This window comes from Salvelinus namaycush, unplaced genomic scaffold (assembly GCF_016432855.1).
Source record: "Salvelinus namaycush isolate Seneca unplaced genomic scaffold, SaNama_1.0 Scaffold2073, whole genome shotgun sequence".
NCBI lineage: Eukaryota > Metazoa > Chordata > Actinopteri > Salmoniformes > Salmonidae > Salvelinus > Salvelinus namaycush.
The window spans coordinates 25,329-45,191 of record NW_024058868.1 but is presented as its reverse complement, the minus strand read 5'-3'; the positions used below and the strand labels follow the sequence as shown (position 1 = coordinate 45,191).

Below are 19,863 nucleotides of genomic sequence, written 5' to 3'. Positions count from 1 at the left end.
GAGCGTTGGACTAGTAACCAGCAGGTAGCCTAGTGGTTAGAGCGTTGGACTAGTAACCAGCAGGTAGCCTAGCGGTTAGAGGGTTAGAGCGTTGGGCCAGTAACCAGCAGGTAGCCTAGTGGTTAGAGCGTTGGGCCAGTAACCGATAGGTTGCTAGATCGAATCCCAGAGCTGACAATCTGTCGTTCTGCCCCTGAACGAGGCAGTTAACCCACTGTTCCTAGGCCTTCATGTAAATAAGAATTTGTTCTTAACTGACTTGCCTCGTTAAATAAAGGTTAAATACTTCAAATTAACAGTGGTTGTCCGTTTTACCTTGCGACTGGACTCCAGCTGGTAGGAACTCTCCTCCTTGACTCGTTCTACGTCCTCTTGTAGGGTGATGATCCTGTTGTTGGCTACTGCAAGCTGGACAGACAACACACCAGGTCAGAGTGTATTTGAGCTTTATTTATACAGGTTTGTCTCATTGAGATAAAAAAAATCTATTTTGCAAGAGAAACCTGTAAAATGTTCCACACCAGTGGAGAAATATCAGATTTACTTTCAGACAACCAAAGCTATTGATTACTGCATTGTTGGGTTTAGAGCTTGAAAGAAAGGCATTTCACTTGACATTAAGACCGCAACGTTGTATTAACCTCTACACAACCTCTACACAACCTCTACACAACCTCTACACAACCTCTACACAACCCAGTTGTAGAATAGCATGTTAAATCCAACTGTGGTCAAATAAAATAATAAGCCTACCTCTTCAGTGAGCTTGGTGTTGGACTTCTCCATAGCGTCTACTTTGGCCTGCAGGTTGTTGACTGAAGCACTCAGGTGTCTGTTGAGCTCCTCAACATAGTTCTTCTGGTCCAGGATGGCTGTGATCTGTCCATCCCTGGTGGGGGGGGGGGGGGGGGGGAGAGAATTGAAAAAGACTTGGAAGCAAAAGCCAGCTCATCTCACACTAGGGCTGGGAGGGCACGACACTAGGGCTGCGAGGGCACGACACTAGGGCTGCGAGGGCACGACACTAGGGCTGGGAGGGCACGACACTAGGGCTGGGAGGGCACGACACTAGGGCTGGGAGGGCACGACACTAGGGCTGGGAGGGCACGACACTAGGGCTGGGAGGGCACGGCACTAGGGCTGGGAGGGCACGGCACTAGGGCTGGGAGGGCACGGCACTAGGGCTGGGAGGGCACGACACTAGGGCTGGGAGGGGACGACACTAGGGCTGGGAGGGCACGACACTAGGGCTGCGAGGGCACGACACTAGGGCTGCGAGGGCACGACACTAGGGCTGGGAGGGCACGACACTAGGGCTGGGAGGGCACGACACTAGGGCTGGGAGGGCACGACACTAGGGCTGGGAGGGCACGACACTAGGGCTGGGAGGGCACGACACTAGGGCTGGGAGGGCACGACACTAGGGCTGGGAGGGCACGACACTAGGGCTGGGAGGGCACGACACTAGGGCTGGGAGGGCACGACACTAGGGCTGGGAGGGCACGACACTAGGGCTGGGAGGGCACGACAGTAGGGCTGGGAGGGCACGACACTAGGGCTGGGAGGGCACGACACTAGGGCTGGGAGGGCACTACACTAGGGCTGGGAGGGGACGACACTAGGGCTGGGAGGGGACGACACTAGGGCTGGGAGGGCACGACACTAGGGCTGGGAGGGGACGACACTAGGTCTGGGAGGGCACGACACTAGGGCTGGGAGGGCACGACACTAGGGCTGGGAGGGCACGACAATAGGGCTGGGAGGGGACGACACTAGGGCTGGGAGGGCACGGCACTAGGGCTGGGAGGGCACGGCCCTAGGGCTGGGAGGGGAGGGCACGGCCCTAGGGCTGGGAGGGGAGGGCACGGCCCTAGGGCTGGGAGGGCACGGCACTAGGGCTGGGAGGGCACGGCACTAGGGCTGGGAGGGCACGGCACTAGGGCTGGGAGGGCACGACACTAGGGCTGGGAGGGGACGACACTAGGGCTGGGAGGGGACGACACTAGGGCTGGGAGGGCACGACACTAGGGCTGGGAGGGCACGACACTAGGGCTGGGAGGGCACGACACTAGGGCTGGGAGGGCACGGCACTAGGGCTGGGAGGGGACGACACTAGGGCTGGGAGGGCACGACACTAGGTCTGGGAGGGCACGACACTAGGTCTGGGAGGGCACGACACTAGGGCTGGGAGGGCACGACACTAGGGCTGGGAGGGCACGACACTAGGGCTGCGAGGGCACGGCACTAGGGCTGGGAGGGCACGGCACTAGGGCTGGGAGGGCACGGCACTAGGGCTGGGAGGGGACGACACTAGGGCTGGGAGGGCACGACACTAGGGCTGGGAGGGGACGACACTAGGGCTGGGAGGGGACGACACTAGGGCTGGGAGGGCACGACACTAGGGCTGGGAGGGCACGGCACTAGGGCTGGGAGGGCACGACACTAGGGCTGGGAGGGCACGACACTAGGGCACGACACTAGGGCTGGGAGGGCACGACACTAGGATTGGGTAGGGCACGACACTAGGGCTGGGAGGGCACGACACTAGGGCTGGGAGGGCACGACACTAGGGCTGGGAGGGCACGGCACTAGGGCTGGGAGGGCACGGCACTAGGGCTGGGAGGGCACGGCACTAGGGCTGGGAGGGCACGGCACTAGGGCTGGGAGGGGACGACACTAGGGCTGGGAGGGCACGGCACTAGGGCTGGGAGGGCACGGCACTAGGGCTGGGAGGGGACGACACTAGGGCTGGGAGGGCACGACACTAGGGCTGGGAGGGGACGACACTAGGTCTGGGAGGGCACGACACTAGTTCTGGGAGGGCACGACACTAGGGCTGGGAGGGCACGACACTAGGGCTGGGAGGGCACGACACTAGGGCTGGGAGGGCACAACACTAGGGCTGGGAGGGCACGGCACTAGGGCTGGGAGGGCACGACACTAGGGCTGGGAGGGCACGACACTAGGGCTGGGAGGGGACGACACTCGGGCTGGGAGGGCACGACACTAGGGCTGGGAGGGGACGACACTAGGGCTGGGAGGGGACGACACTAGGGCTGGGAGGGCACGACACTAGGGCTGGGAGGGCACGACACTAGGGCTGGGAGGGCACGACACTAGGGCTGCGAGGGCACGACACTAGGGCTGGGAGGGCACGACACTAGGGCTGGGAGGGCACGACACTAGGGCTGGGAGGGCACGGCCCTAGGGCTGGGAGGGGAGGGCACGGCCCTAGGGCTGGGAGGGGAGGGCACGGCCCTAGGGCTGGGAGGGCACGGCACTAGGGCTGGGAGGGCACGACACTAGGGCTGGGAGGGGACGACACTAGGGCTGGGAGGGGACGACACTAGGGCTGGGAGGGCACGACACTAGGGCTGGGAGGGCACGACACTAGGGCTGGGAGGGCACAACACTAGGGCTGGGAGGGCACGGCACTAGGGCTGGGAGGGGACGACACTAGGGCTGGGAGGGCACGACACTAGGTCTGGGAGGGCACGACACTAGGTCTGGGAGGGCACGACACTAGGGCTGGGAGGGCACGACACTAGGGCTGGGAGGGCACGACACTAGGGCTGCGAGGGCACGGCACTAGGGCTGGGAGGGCACGGCACTAGGGCTGGGAGGGCACGGCACTAGGGCTGGGAGGGGACGACACTAGGGCTGGGAGGGCACGACACTAGGGCTGGGAGGGGACGACACTAGGGCTGGGAGGGGACGACACTAGGGCTGGGAGGGCACGACACTAGGGCTGGGAGGGCACGGCACTAGGGCTGGGAGGGCACGACACTAGGGCTGGGAGGGCACGACACTAGGGCACGACACTAGGGCTGGGAGGGCACGACACTAGGATTGGGTAGGGCACGACACTAGGGCTGGGAGGGCACGACACTAGGGCTGGGAGGGCACGGCACTAGGGCTGGGAGGGCACGGCACTAGGGCTGGGAGGGCACGGCACTAGGGCTGGGAGGGGACGACACTAGGGCTGGGAGGGCACGACACTAGGGCTGGGAGGGGACGACACTAGGTCTGGGAGGGCACGACACTAGTTCTGGGAGGGCACGACACTAGGGCTGGGAGGGCACGACACTAGGGCTGGGAGGGCACGACACTAGGGCTGGGAGGGCACAACACTAGGGCTGGGAGGGCACGGCACTAGGGCTGGGAGGGCACGACACTAGGGCTGGGAGGGCACGACACTAGGGCTGGGAGGGGACGACACTCGGGCTGGGAGGGCACGACACTAGGGCTGGGAGGGGACGACACTAGGGCTGGGAGGGGACGACACTAGGGCTGGGAGGGCACGACACTAGGGCTGGGAGGGCACGACACTAGGGCTGGGAGGGCACGACACTAGGGCTGGGAGGGCACGACACTAGGGCTGCGAGGGCACGACACTAGGGCTGGGAGGGCACGACACTAGGGCTGGGAGGGCACGACACTAGGGCTGGGAGGGCACGGCCCTAGGGCTGGGAGGGGAGGGCACGGCCCTAGGGCTGGGAGGGGAGGGCACGGCCCTAGGGCTGGGAGGGCACGGCACTAGGGCTGGGAGGGCACGGCACTAGGGCTGGGAGGGCACGACACTAGGGCTGGGAGGGGACGACACTAGGGCTGGGAGGGGACGACACTAGGGCTGGGAGGGCACGACACTAGGGCTGGGAGGGCACGACACTAGGGCTGGGAGGGCACAACACTAGGGCTGGGAGGGCACGGCACTAGGGCTGGGAGGGGACGACACTAGGGCTGGGAGGGCACGACACTAGGTCTGGGAGGGCACGACACTAGGTCTGGGAGGGCACGACACTAGGGCTGGGAGGGCACGACACTAGGGCTGGGAGGGCACGACACTAGGGATGCGAGGGCACGGCACTAGGGCTGGGAGGGCACGGCACTAGGGCTGGGAGGGCACGGCACTAGGGCTGGGAGGGCACGACACTAGGGCTGGGAGGGCACGACACTAGGGCTGGGAGGGGACGACACTAGGGCTGGGAGGGGACGACACTAGGGCTGGGAGGGGACGACACTAGGGCTGGGAGGGCACGGCACTAGGGCTGGGAGGGCACGACACTAGGGCTGGGAGGGCACGACACTAGGGCTGGGAGGGCACGGCACTAGGGCTGGGAGGGCACGTCACTAGGGCTGGGAGGGCACGACACTAGGGCTGGGAGGGCACGACACTAGGGCTGGGAGGGCACGACACTAGGTCTGGGAGGGCACGACACTAGGTCTGGGAGGGCACGACACTAGGTCTGGGAGGGCACGACACTAGGGCTGGGAGGGCACGACACTAGGGCTGGGAGGGCACGACACTAGGGCTGGGAGGGCACGACACTAGGGCTGGGAGGGCACGACACTAGGGCTGGGAGGGGACGACACTAGGGCTGGCAGGGGACGACACTAGGGCTGGGAGGGCACGACACTAGGGCTGGGAGGGGACGACACTAGGGCTGGGAGGGGACGACACTAGGGCTGGGAGGGCACGACACTAGGGCTGGGAGGGGACGACACTAGGGCTGGGAGGGGACGACACTAGGGCTGGGAGGGGACGACACTAGGGCTGGGAGGGGACGACACTAGGGCTGGGAGGGGACGACACTAGGGCTGGGAGGGCACGACACTAGGGCTGGGAGGGCACGACACTAGGGCTGGGAGGGGACGACACTAGGGCTGGGAGGGCACGACACTAGGGCTGGGAGGGGACGACACTAGGGCTGGGAGGGCACGACACTAGGGCTGGGAGGGCACGACACTAGGGCTGGGAGGGGACGACACTAGGGCTGGGAGGGCACGACACTAGGGCTGGGAGGGCACGACACTAGGGCTGGGAGGGCACGGCCCTAGGGCTGGGAGGGCACGACACTAGGGCTGGGAGGGGACGACACTAGGGCTGGGAGGGCACGACACTAGGGCTGGGAGGGCACGACACTAGGGCTGGGAGGGCACGACACTAGGGCTGGGAGGGCACGACACTAGGGCTGGGAGGGGACGACACTAGGGCTGGGAGGGCACGGCACTAGGGCTGGGAGGGCACGGCACTAGGGCTGGGAGGGCACGGCACTAGGGCTGGGAGGGCACGACACTAGGGCTGGGAGGGGACGACACTAGGGCTGGGAGGGCACGGCACTAGGGCTGGGAGGGGACGGCACTAGGGCTGGGAGGGGACGACACTAGGGCTGGGAGGGCACGACACTAGGGCTGGGAGGGCACGACACTAGGGCTGGGAGGGCACGACACTAGGGCTGGGAGGGGACGACACTAGGGCTGGGAGGGCACGACACTAGGGCTGGGAGGGCACGACACTAGGGCTGGGAGGGCACGACACTAGGGCTGGGAGGGCACGACACTAGGGCTGGGAGGGGACGACACTAGGGCTGGGAGGGCACGACACTAGGGCTGGGAGGGGACGACACTAGGGCTGGGAGGGCACGACACTAGGGCTGGGAGGGCACGGCACTAGGGCTGGGAGGGCACGGCACTAGGGCTGGGAGGGCACGACACTAGGGCTGGGAGGGCACGACACTAGGGCTGGGAGGGCACGACACTAGGGCTGGGAGGGCACGACACTAGGGCTGGGAGGGCACGGCACTAGGGCTGGGAGGGCACGGCACTAGGGCTGGGAGGGCACGGCACTAGGGCTGGGAGGGCACGGCACTAGGGCTGGGAGGGCACGGCACTAGGGCTGGGAGGGCACGGCAGTAGGGCTGGGAGGGCACGGCACTAGGGCTGGGAGGGCACGACACTAGGGCTGGGAGGGCACGACACTAGGGCTGGGAGGGCACGACACTAGGGCTGGGAGGGGACGACATTAGGGCTGGGAGGGCACGACACTAGGGCTGGGAGGGCACGACACTAGGGCTGGGAGGGGACGACACTAGGGCTGGGAGGGCACGACACTAGGGCTGGGAGGGGACGACACTAGGGCTGGGAGGGGACGACACTAGGGCTGGGAGGGGACGACACTAGGGCTGGGAGGGGACGACACTAGGGCTGGGAGGGCACGACACTAGGGCTGGGAGGGCACGACACTAGGGCTGGGAGGGCACGACACTAGGGCTGGGAGGGCACGACACTAGGGCTGGGAGGGCACGACACTAGGGCTGGGAGGGCACGACACTAGGGCAGAGAAATTTAGTGTTTTTCCTGAAGAGAAAGATGGGATAAAAGTGGGGTTAAAGGTGAGGGGCTAGCGTTGCTAAGGTGAGGGGCTAGCGTTGTTAAGGTGATGGGCTAGTGTTGTTAAGGTGAGGGGCTAGCGTTGCTAAGGTGATGGGCTAGCGTTGTTAAGGTGAGGGGCTAGCGTTGCTAAGGTGAGGGGCTAGCGTTGTTAAGGTGAGGGGCTAGCGTTGTTAAGGTGAGGGGCTAGCGTTGCTAAGGTGAGGGGCTAGCGTTGTTAAGGTGAGGGGCTAGCGTTGTTAAGGTGAGGGGCTAGCGTTGCTAAGGTGAGGGGCTAGCGTTGTTAAGGTGAGGGGCTAGCGTTGTTAAGGTGAGGGGCTAGCGTTGCTAAGGTGAGAGGCTAGCGTTGCTAAGGTGAGAGGCTAGCGTTGCTAAGGTGAGAGGCTAGCGTTGTTAAGGTGAGGGGCTAGCGTTGTTAAGGTGAGGGGCTAGCGTTGCTAAGGTGAGGGGCTAGCGTTGCTAAGGTGAGGGGCTAGCATTATTAAGGTGAGGGGCTAGCGTTGTTAAGGTGAGGGGCTAGCGTTGTTAAGGTGAGGGGCTAGCGTTGCTAAGGTGAGGGGCTAGCGTTGCTAAGGTGAGAGGCTAGCGTTGCTAAGGTGAGAGGCTAGCGTTGCTAAGGTGAGAGGCTAGTGTTGCTAAGGTGAGAGGCTAGCGTTGCTAAGGTGAGGGGCTAGCGTTGCTAAGGTGAGAGGCTAGCGTTGCTAAGGTGAGGGGCTAGCGTTGCTAAGGTGAGAGGCTAGCGTTGCTAAGGTGAGAGGTTAGCGTTGCTAAGGTGAGGGGCTAGCGCTGTTAAGGTGAGGGGCTAGCGTTGCTAAGGTGAGGGGCTAGCGTTGCTAAGGTGAGGGGCTAGCGTTGCTAAGGTGAGGGGCTAGCGTTGTTAAGGTGAGGGGCTAGCGTTGCTAAGGTGAGAGGCTAGCGTTATTAAAAGAGGAACGCACCCTTCCGCCGTCTTGCTGCTTTGACCATCCTTAAGATACATGGAGAAATCTATCACCCCGACCTGCACAGGAAATACAACACAGACTTACTTGTATGACCACTTCCGGTCTGAAGAGCAGAACAGAATAACTGCTGCCACAGTGATGAAAACATTGTGTCAGACAGAGAAGAGACTTTATTTACAATAGCAGCTGGTTAAATGCTCAACTGTACTGTAAATGTGTACCGGGGGCCACTGTAAATGTGTACTGGGGGCCACTGTAAATGTGTACTGGGGGCCACTGTAAATGTGTACTGGGGGCCACTGTAAATGCGTACTGGGGGCCACTGTAAATGCGTACTGGGGGCCACTGTAAATGCGTACTGGGGGCCACTGTAAATGTGTACTGGGGGCCACTGTAAATGTGTACTGGGGGCCACTGTAAATGCGTACTGGGGGCCACATATATATTCTATGGTACTAACCTGTGAGTCCAGGTCTTCTCCCTTCATACAGAGATTAGCATCGATGACGTTCAACCCAACCAGCAGTCCGGCGATCACGGCTCCTTCCTCCTCCATCATGAGAGCGTTGGACTCGTAGAACTCACTGAGCAGGTCCTTTCTGTTGATGATGGTCTTCATGTAGTCTGACAGCTTCTTCTGCATCAGGGCCAATCGCAGCCAGGCCCGCCCTCTTCCTAACGGGGTTCTGGTGACGGACGGACGGGTTACACCAATCACATAACTGAACTGGTGAACAGGGGATTAGGCCAATTATGTATCAACTACACAACGTGTGACATGTTTACACCAATCAGATACCAAGTGATCCGTGTGCGAGTCTGTCTACCATCGTAATCTAACCACACAGTGTTACTCCACCTAGTAGTGGAGAGGCTTACACCAATGGAACCTTTATTTAACCAGTCAGTTACGAACAATTTATTATTTACAATGACGGCCTACCCCGGACGACGCTGGGCCAATTGTGCGCCGTCCTATGGGACTCCCAATCACGGACGGATGTGATATCGCCTGGATTCGAACCAGGGACTGTAGTGACGCCTTTAGCACTGAGATGTAGTGCCTCGGACCGCTGTGATACAGCCTGGAATGGAACCAGGGTCTGTAGTGACGCCTCTAGCACTGAGATGCAGTGCCTTAGACCGCTGTGATACAGCCTGGAATGGAACCAGGGACTGCAGTGACGCCTCTTACACTGAGATGCAGTGCCTTAGACCGCTGTGATAAAGCCTGGAATGGAACCAGGGACTGTAGTGACGCCTCTAGCACTGAGATGCAGTGCCTTAGACCGCTGTGATACAGCCTGGAATCGAACCAGGGACTGTAGTGACGCCTCTAGCACTGAGATGTAGTGCCTCGGACCGCTGTGATACAGCCTGGATTCGAACCAGGGACTGCAGTGACTCCTCTAGCACTGAGATGCAGTGCCTTAGACCGCTGCGCCACTCGGGAGCAAAGATACACAGGTAACTGCCAAAATAAAGGAAACACTTCAGTAAATGAGGGATACAAAGCATATTAAACGCAGATGCTTCCACACAGGTGTGGTTCCTGAGTTAATTAAACATTTAAAACATCCCATCATGCTTTGGGACGCTCCTGTATTAAAATGCCCAGCTGCCCATTATGTTGGCTACCATGGATAGAAGATCTCAGTGACTTTCAACGACGGATCTCAAAAGGAGCAGAGGGAGTTTCAAAACCCTACAATTTCCGCACCCCCCCCCTCCCCCCCCCCCCCCCCCCCCCTCCCCCGATATTAACAAAACAAGACCTGTCAGTTTAAGCCAGAGAAATATATTTTTTTGCCTGGGCTGTCTCTCAATCCACCGCATCCGCCGATGTCACCCTTCAGCATCTGCTGTGGAAGGTGGCAGAGATACAGCGTTGTTTGGAGACATCCTGAAAATGGGTCTTCTCCCAAAAAACGTCTGTAGCGTTTCAACGGTTTGGCCTATTATGCTATGTTTGGCCTCTGCTCCTCCTCTGAAAGATGAGACTATCCTCTTTGCTCTACGACCCCCCCCCCCCCCCCACAGGACTGGTTCTGTGAAGGTTCTGGTACTAGTTATAATAAAATGATTGGAAGTATATATGGTGATAGTTGTGCCTAAAATAAGGGGATAATTATGTTTCCTGATCTCTCTTCTATCTCTCAGAGGACAGACACTTCACAACAAACTTCCTTCACATTTGATTTAATGACCATCTGTTGTTCCATGAGGTGAATCTGTTATTCAACGTATTTCATTGGCTAAGAGCAGTAATGCCAAATATGTATCATTCCCCCCCAAAAATGTTTATACCTTAAGGGGTCTTAAACTTAAATGATCCATGCTATGCCCATCTTACAACAAGTCCATATGTCAGTTTAGAACCCCCCCACAGACTGTGTGTTTCTGGTTTTACTATCCTTGTGGGGACCAGACCTCAAACCTATATAATAACACTTGAGACAGCACTTTCCACCACCATCAACAAAACAAAGGATTTCAGTTCTCACGGAGGAATGGTGATGCATCCCTCCAATAGAGCTCAGACCCTTGTAGAATCCATTTCTCACGGAGGAATGGTGATGCATCCCTCCAATAGAGCTCAGACCCTTGTAGAATCCATTTCTCATGGAGGAATGGTGATGCATCCCTCCAATAGAGCTCAGACCCTTGTAGAATCCATTTCTCACGGAGGAATGGTGATGCATCCCTCCAATAGAGCTCAGACCCTTGTAGAATCCATTTCTCATGGAGGAATGGTGATGCATCCCTCCAATAGAGCTCAGACCCTTGTAGAATCCATTTCTCATGGAGGAATGGTGATGCATCCCTCCAATAGAGCTCAGACCCTTGTAGAATCCATTTCTCATGGAGGAATGGTGATGCATCCCTCCAATAGAGCTCAGACCCTTGTAGAATCCATTTCTCATGGAGGAATGGTGATGTATCCCTCCAATAGAGCTCAGACCCTTGTAGAATCCATTTCTCATGGAGGAATGGTGATGTATATCCCTCCAATAGAGCTCAGACCCTTGTAGAATCCATTTCTCATGGAGGAATGGTGATGCATCCCTCCAATAGAGCTCAGACCCTTGTAGAATCCATTTCTCATGGAGGAATGGTGATGTATATCCCTCCAATAGAGCTCAGACCCTTCTAGAATCCATTTCTCATGGAGGAATGGTGATGCATCCCTCCAATAGAGCTCAGACCCTTGTAGAATCCATTTCTCATGGAGGAATGGTGATGCATCCCTCCAATAGAGCTCAGACCCTTGTAGAATCCATTTCTCATGGAGGAATGGTGATGTATATCCCTCCAATAGAGCTCAGACCCTTCTAGAATCCATTTCTCATGGAGGAATGGTGATGTATATCCCTCCAATAGAGCTCAGACCCTTGTAGAATCCATTTCTCATGGAGGAATGGTGATGCATCCCTCCAATAGAGCTCAGACCCTTGTAGAATCCATTTCTCATGGAGGAATGGTGATGTATCCCTCCAATAGAGCTCAGACCCTTGTAGAATCCATTTCTCATGGAGGAATGGTGATGTATATCCCTCCAATAGAGCTCAGACCCTTGTAGAATCCATTTCTCATGGAGGAATGGTGATGCATCCCTCCAATAGAGCTCAGACCCTTGTAGAATCCATTTCTCATGGAGGAATGGTGATGTATATCCCTCCAATAGAGCTCAGACCCTTCTAGAATCCATTTCTCATGGAGGAATGGTGATGCATCCCTCCAATAGAGCTCAGACCCTTGTAGAATCCATTTCTCATGGAGGAATGGTGATGCATCCCTCCAATAGAGCTCAGACCCTTGTAGAATCCATTTCTCATGGAGGAATGGTGATGTATATCCCTCCAATAGAGCTCAGACCCTTCTAGAATCCATTTCTCATGGAGGAATGGTGATGTATATCCCTCCAATAGAGCTCAGACCCTTGTAGAATCCATTTCTCATGGAGGAATGGTGATGTATATCCCTCCAATAGAGCTCAGACCCTTGTAGAATCCATTTCTCACGGAGGAATGGTGATGCATCCCTCCAATAGAGCTCAGACCCTTGTAGAATCCATTTCTCATGGAGGAATGGTGATGCATCCCTCCAATAGAGCTCAGACCCTTGTAGAATCCATTTCTCATGGAGGAATGGTGATGCATCCCTCCAATAGAGCTCAGACCCTTCTAGAATCCAAGAAGCAATGAAGCTGTTCTGTCGGCCCAACGCCCTATTAACACACTTCATGTTGGGGTTTCCTTTATTTTGGCAGTTACCTGTTGATCTTCAATATTTTGATTTAGTGGGAAGAGAGGATAGGACATTAGGGACGGCGTCAGTCAGACGGGAAGAGGACATTAGGGACGGCGTCAGTCAGACGGGAAGAGGACATTAGGGACGGCGTCAGTCAGACGGGAAGAGGACATTAGGGACGGCGTCAGTCAGACGGGAAGAGGACATTAGGGACGGCGTCAGTCAGACGGGAAGAGGACATTAGGGACGGCGTCAGTCAGACGGGAAGAGGACATTAGGTACGGCGTCAGTCAGACGGGAAGAGGACATTAGGGACGGCGTCAGTCAGACGGGAAGAGGACATTAGGGACGGCGTCAGTCAGACGGGAAGAGGACATTAGGGACGGCGTCAGTCAGACGGGAAGAGGACATTAGGGACGGCGTCAGTCAGACGGGAAGAGGACATTAGGGACGGCGTCAGTCAGACGGGAAGAGGACATTAGGGACGGCGTCAGTCAGACGGGAAGAGGACATTAGGGACGGCGTCAGTCAGACGGGAAGAGGACATTAGGGACGGCGTCAGTCAGACGGGAAGAGGACATTAGGGACGGCGTCAGTCAGACGGGAAGAGGACATTAGGGACGGCGTCAGTCAGACGGGAAGAGGACATTAGGGACGGCGTCAGTCAGAAGGGAAGAGGACATTAGGGACGGCGTCAGTCAGACGGGAAGAGGACATTAGGGACGGCGTCAGTCAGACGGGAAGAGGACATTAGGGACGGCGTCAGTCAGACGGGAAGAGGACATTAGGGACGGCGTCAGTCAGACGGGAAGAGGACATTAGGGACGGCGTCAGTCAGACGGGAAGAGGACATTAGGGACGGCGTCAGTCAGACGGGAAGAGGACATTAGGGACGGCATCAGTCAGACGGGAAGAGGACATTAGGGACGGCGTCAGTCAGACGGGAAGAGGACATTAGGGACGGCGTCAGTCAGACGGGAAGAGGACATTAGGGACGGCGTCAGTCAGACGGGAAGAGGACATTAGGGACGGCGTCAGTCAGACGTGAAGAGGACATTAGGGACGGCGTCAGTCAGACGGGAAGAGGACATTAGGGACGACGTCAGTCAGACGGGAAGAGGACATTAGGGACGGCGTCAGTCAGACGGGAAGAGGACATTAGGGACGGCGTCAGTCAGACGGGAAGAGGACATTAGGGACGGCGTCAGTCAGACGGGAAGAGGACATTAGGGACGGCGTCAGTCAGACGGGAAGAGGACATTAGGGACGGCGTCAGTCAGACGGGAAGAGGACATTAGGGACGGCGTCAGTCAGACGGGAAGAGGACATTAGGGACGGCGTCAGTCAGACGGGAAGAGGACATTAGGGACGGCGTCAGTCAGACGGGAAGAGGACATTAGGGACGGCGTCAGTCAGACGGGAAGAGGACATTAGGGATGGCGTCAGTCAGGCGAAGGTCTTACTTGAGTCCTGGCAGGTCTTTGACGCTGGCAGTGATCTCTCCAGCCTCAGGGGTGAGTTTCTCCACCAGCTCCAAGGCCCCCCAGAAAGACTTGTTCTGCCCCAGGAACGTCTTCTTGGCTGAGGGGGTAGGTAGAGGGAACGTTAGGCCAACAATACTTCACAACACCAATGCTAAGATCATCCTGACAGGGCACTTCTAAGCATCCTGAATGTACAGAATAAGTAGGTTATAAATCTATGTCACACTTACATCATTATAATCAGATTCAGAGTGTTTAATAGTCACATGTACAGGGATGTAGGTGTGATTGCAGGGTTACAGTGAAACTTTTAGGTTCCGAGCTCCAACATACAGGACTAGTGAAACGAAATAATGACAAATGATAATAAAACTACAGAATAATTACACTATATACACATAACAACTGTAGCAGGGATGAATAATGACATGTTCATTGGGGGTAGAGGCAGAGTAAAGACCATAGGGGGAGTAGCAGGGAGGAAGGGGTTGCAGGTAGCTGACTAGTGGGGGCTATTCAGCAGCCTGATGGTCTGAGGGTAGAAACTATTGGCCAGTCCTTCCAGTTTGTCCCATGATGCTCCTTTGCTGCCCCCGTCTGAGTGATTTAAGATGGGAGAGCTGCCCTGTCTGAGTGATTGAAGACGGGAGAACAGGGCATGGCTTGGTGGCTGGGGTCCCTGATGATCTTCTTGGCCTTCCTGCGACACCTGGTGTTGTAGGTGTCCTGCAGGGCAGGCAGTGGGCACCCAATAGTGTGTTAGGCTGCATCACCCTCTGAAGCACCTTGCGGTCCGCGGCTGAGTTTCCGTAACAGGCTGGGATGCAGACCAACAGTATGCTCTCGAAGGTACTCCTGTAGAACACAAAGCCCTCTGGGACATGCAACATTTCTTCAGAATATTGAAGAGTCCCTGTCGTGCCTTCACTACGGTGTCCGTGTGGTTAGACCATTTCAGATTCTCTGAGGAATTTGAAGTTATTGACCGTCTCCATGGAGACCCCGTTGATGAGCATGTATCCAGCCTGATTCCTCCTGAAGTCCACAACTTTTATTAATATATTATTATTTAACCTTTATTTAACCAGGTAGGCCGGTTGAGAACAAGTTCTCATTTACAAATGCGGCCTGGCCAAGATAAAGCAAAGCAGTGCGACAAAAAAAACAAGTCAATAACACAATAGAAAAGAAAAATCTATGTACAGCGTGTGCAAATGTAGAAGAGTAGGGAGGTAATAAATAGGCCCTAGAGGTGAAAATAATTACAATTTAGCATTAATACTGGAGTGATAGACGATGATGTGCAAGTATAGATACTGGGGTGCAAAAGAGCAAGAGGATAAGTAACAATATGGGGATGAGGTAGTCGGGTGTGCTATTTACAGATGGGCTGTGTACAGGTACAGTGACCGGTAAGCTGCTCTGACAGCTGATGCTTAAAGTTAGAGAGGGTCTCCAAGTCTCCAGCTTCAGAGATCATTGGCAGCGGAGAACTGGAAGGAAAGTAGGAATTGGCTTTGGGGATGACCAGTGAGATATACCCGCAGGAGCACGTGCTACGGGTGGGTGCTGCTATGGTGACCAGTGAGCTGAGATAAGGCGGGGCTTTACCTAGCAAAGACTTATAGATGACCTGGAGCCAGTGGGTTTGGCGACGGATATGTAGTGAGGACCAGCCAACGAGAGCATACAGTTCATACAGTGGTGGGTAGTATATGGGGCTTTGGTGACAAAACAGATGGCACTGTGATAGACTGCATCCAATTTGCTGAGTAGAGTGTTGGAAGCTATTTTGTAGATGACATCACGAAAGTCAAGAATCGGTAATCAGTTTTACGGGGGTATGATTGGCGGCATGAGTGAAGGAGGCTTTGTTGGAAGCCGATTCTAGATTTAATTTTGGATTGGAAATGCTTAATGTGAGTCTAGAAGGAGAGTTTAGAGTCTAACCAGACACCTAGATAGGTAGTCAGGCGGAAAGGTGCGGCAGCGATCGGTTGAAGAGCATGCATTTAGTTTTGCTTGCATTTAAGAGCAGTTGGAGGCCACGGAAGGAGTGTTATATGACATTGAAGCTCTTCTGGAGGTTTGTTACCAGTGTCCAAAGAAGGGCCAGAAGTATATAGAATGGTGTCGTCTGCGTAGAGGTGGATCAGAGACTCACCAGCAGCAAGAGCAATATTGGTCTATACAGAGAAAAGAGTCGGCCCGAGAATTGAACCCTGTGGCACCCCCATAGAGACTGCCAGAGGTCCGGACAACAGGCCCTCCGATTTGACACACTGAACTCTGTTAGAGAAGTAGTTGGTGAACCAGGCGAGGCAGTCATTTGAGAAACCAAGGCTATGGAGTCTGCCGATGATAATGCGGTGATTGACAGAGTCGAAAGCCTTGGCCAGGTCGATGAATACAGCTGCACAGTACTGTCTTCTATCTATAGCGGTTATGATATCTTTTAGGACCTTGAGCGTGGCTGAGGTGCACCCATGACCGGCTCGGAAACCAGATTGCATAGCGGAGAAGGTACGGTGGGATTCAAAATGGTCGGTGATCTGTTTATTAACTTGGCTTTCGAAGATTTTAGAAAGGCAGGGCAGTATAGATATAGGTCTGTAGCAGTTTGGTTCTAGAGTGTCACCGAACGCGGCAGCTTTCCAATCTTTGGAGATCTCAGACGATACAAAAGAGAGGTTGAACAGGCTAGTTTAGGGTTGCAATAATTTCGGTCGATAATTTTAGGCAGAGAAGGTTCAGATTGTCTAGCCCAGCTGATTTGTACAGGGTCCAGATTTTGCAGCTCTTTCAGAACATCAGCTATCTGGATTTGGGTGAAGAGAAATAGGGGAGGCTTGGGCAGGTTGCTGTGGGGGGGTGCAGGGCTGTTGACCGGGGTAGGGGTAGCCAGGTGGAAAGCATGGCCAGCCGTGGAAAAATGCTTATTGAAATGATCAATTATCGTAGATTTATCGGTAGTGACCGTGTCGCCTAGCCTCAGTGCAGTGGGCAGCTGGGAGGTGGTGCTCTTATTCTCCATGGAATTTACAGTGTCCCAAAACGTTTGGGAATTAGTGCTACAGGAAGCAAATTTCTGTTTGAAAAAGCTAGCCTTTCCTAACTGACTGAGTATATTGGTTCCTGTCACAGGATGTCTTTGTGCTGGTGAAGGGCAGTGAAGTCTGGGGTGAACCAAGGGCTATATCTGTTCTTAGTTCTACATTTTTTTTGAACGTGGCTTATTTAAGATGGAGAGGAAAGTACTTTTAAAAGAATAACCAGGCATCCTCTACTGACAGGATGAGATCAATATCCTTCCAGGATACCCTGGCCAGGTTGATTAGAAAGGCCTGCTCGCTGAAGTGTTTTAGGGAGCGTTTGACAGTGATGAGGGGTGGTCAATTGACCGTGGACCCATTACGCACGCAGGCAATGAGGCAGTGATCACTGAGATCCTGGTTGAAGACAGCAGAGGTGTATTTAGAGGGCAAGTTGGTCAGGATGATATCTATGAGGGTGCCCATGGTTACAGATTTTGGGTTGTACCTGGTAGGTTCCTTGATAATTTGTGTGAGATTGAGCTTAGATTGTAGGACGACTAGGTTAGATTGTAGGACGGCCGGGGTATTAAGCATGTCCCAGTTTAGGTCACCTAACAGAACGAACTCTGAAGATAGATGGGGGGCAATCAATTCATATATGGTGTCCAGGGCACAGCTGAGAGCTGAAGGGGGTCTATAACAAGCGGCAACGGTGAGAGACTTATTTCTGGAAAGGTGGATTTTTAAAAGTAGAAGCTCGAATTGTTTGGGCACAGACCTGGATAGTTAAACAGAACTCTGCAGGCTCTCTCTGCAGTAGATTGCAACTCCGCCCCCTTTGGCAGTTCTATCTTGACGGAAAATGTTATAGTTAGGGATGGAAATGTCATGATTTTTGGTGGCCTTCCTAAGCCAGGATTCAGACACGGCAAGGACATGTCCTTGGGTTGGTGGGGTGTGCTAAAGCAGTGAATAAAACAAACTTAGGGAGGAGGCTTCTGATGTTAACATGCAAGAAACCAATGCTTTTACGGTTACAGAAGTCAACAAATGAGAGCGCCTGGGGAATGGGAGTGATGCTGGGGCTGCAGGGCCTGGATTCACCTCTACATCACCAGAGGAACAAAGGAGGAGTAGGATAAGGGAACGGCTAAAGGCTATAAGAACTGGTTGTCTAGTGCATTCGGAACAGAGAGTAAAGGGGGCAGGTTTCTGGGCGCGGAAGGATAGATTCAAGGCATAATGTACAGACAAGGGTATGGTAGGATGTGAGTACATTGGAGGTAAGCCTAGGCATTGAGTAACGATGAGAGGTTTTGTCTCCAGAGGCACCATTTAAGCCAGGTGCGGTCACCGCATGTGTGGGGGGTGGAACATAAGGGCTAGCTAAGGCATATTCGAGCAGGGCTGGAGGCTCTACAGTGAAATAAGACAAAAATTACTAACCAAAACAGCAATAGACAAGGCATATCGACATTAGGGAGAGGCATGTGTAGCCGAGTAATCAAAGGGTCCAGTGAGTAGCTAGGCGAGCTGGAGGCACCGAGATTCAGACAGCTAGCAGGCCGGGGCTAGCAGATGGGCCTCAGGGGGACCTGTTGAAACCCGTTGGCAGACTAGTCGTGATAGATCGCGGGGCTCCGTTTCGGCAGCAAAGGGTCCAGGCCAATTGGCAAAAGAGGTATTGAAGCCCAGGGATTATCTAATGAATTTCTTCAGGCTAGCCGGGAGATGGGCCTAGCTCGAGGCTAACTCCAGGCTAACTGGTGCTTGCTTCGGGACAGAAACACCCCTCGGACGGTGACGTTGGTAGACCAGTCGTGATGGATCGGTGGGGCTCCGTGTCGGCAGCAAAGGGTCCAGGCCAACTGGCAAAATAGGTAATTGAAGCCCTAGGAGCGCTGCCTCTGGGTGCGTGGTTTCCTGTTTACTTATTTCCTTATACAGCTGACTGAGTGCGGTCTTAGTGCCAGCATCTGTCTGTGGTGGTAAATAAACAGCCACGAAAAGTATAGCTGAGAACTCTCTAGGCAAGTAGTGTGGCCTGCAATTTATCACAATATACTCTACTTCAGGCGAGCAAAATCTAGAGACTTCCTTAGATTTCGTGCACCAGTTGATGTTTACAAATATGCACAGACGTCTTACCGGAGTGTGCTGTTCTATCTTGCCGGTGCAGCGTATATCCCGCTAGCTGAATATCCATGTCGTCATTCAGCCACGATTCCGTGAAACATAGGATATTACAGTTTTTGATGTCCCGTTGGTAGGATATTCGTGATCGTACCTCGTCTAATTTATTGTCCAATGATTGTACGTTGGCGAGTAATATTGACGGTAACAGCAGCTTTCCCACTCGCCTTCTGTGGGTCCTAACGAGGCACCCCACTCTGTGTCCCCTGTACCTGCGTTTCTTCCTCTTGCAAATAACTGGATGTTGGCCCTGTTGGGTGTTCGGAGTATTTCCTGTGCGTCCTGCTTATTGAAGAAAAACATCTTTGTCTAATCCGAGGTGAGTGATCACTGTTCAGATATCCAGAAGCTCTTTTTTTGCCGTAAAATACGGTTGCAAAAACATTATGTACAAAATAAGTTACAAATAACGCGAAAAAAAAACAAATAGCACAATTGGTTGGGCCCCCGTAAAACTGCTACCATTTCTTCCGGCGCCATTTTAATTTAATCTGGTGACGGAGTCGGCTTATTCATTGATGTTAATCTCCTGAGGCGACCGGGAACACATTTCAATCCACGTGATCAAAACAGTCATGGAGCCAGAATTCTGATTGGTCGGACGAAAGCTGCACAGAATGTCCATGAGTAAGACAGTCGATGTGTTGGTAATAATTTGGGAGCACGGTTCTCAAATTATTATTATCAAAGATATGACTGAGGATTCTTGTTACACCAGAGAAACAAGCCTACATCTATACAAACATGTCCCAGATCTGTTTTGGCAACCAACTCCTATGGTCAATG

The 19,863-nt window shown here is 54.9% G+C and overlaps 1 protein-coding gene across 1 annotated transcript in view; it reads right to left on the bottom strand.

Annotated features, from left to right (window-relative positions):
* Positions 1-297: 297 nt before the first annotated feature.
* Positions 298-19,863, bottom strand: part of rufy3 (RUN and FYVE domain containing 3) — a gene marked incomplete at its 3' end in the record, with an annotated part of 29,131 nt that continues 9,565 nt past the window's right edge. The window contains exons 3-7 of the mRNA XM_038984007.1: positions 13,829-13,946; positions 8,575-8,800; positions 8,109-8,170; positions 754-889; positions 298-408 (exon numbers count right to left, since the gene is read on the bottom strand). Of these exons, the coding sequence (XP_038839935.1) occupies positions 298-408; positions 754-889; positions 8,109-8,170; positions 8,575-8,800; positions 13,829-13,946 (653 nt within the window). The remainder of the gene's footprint in view (positions 409-753; positions 890-8,108; positions 8,171-8,574; positions 8,801-13,828; positions 13,947-19,863) is intronic.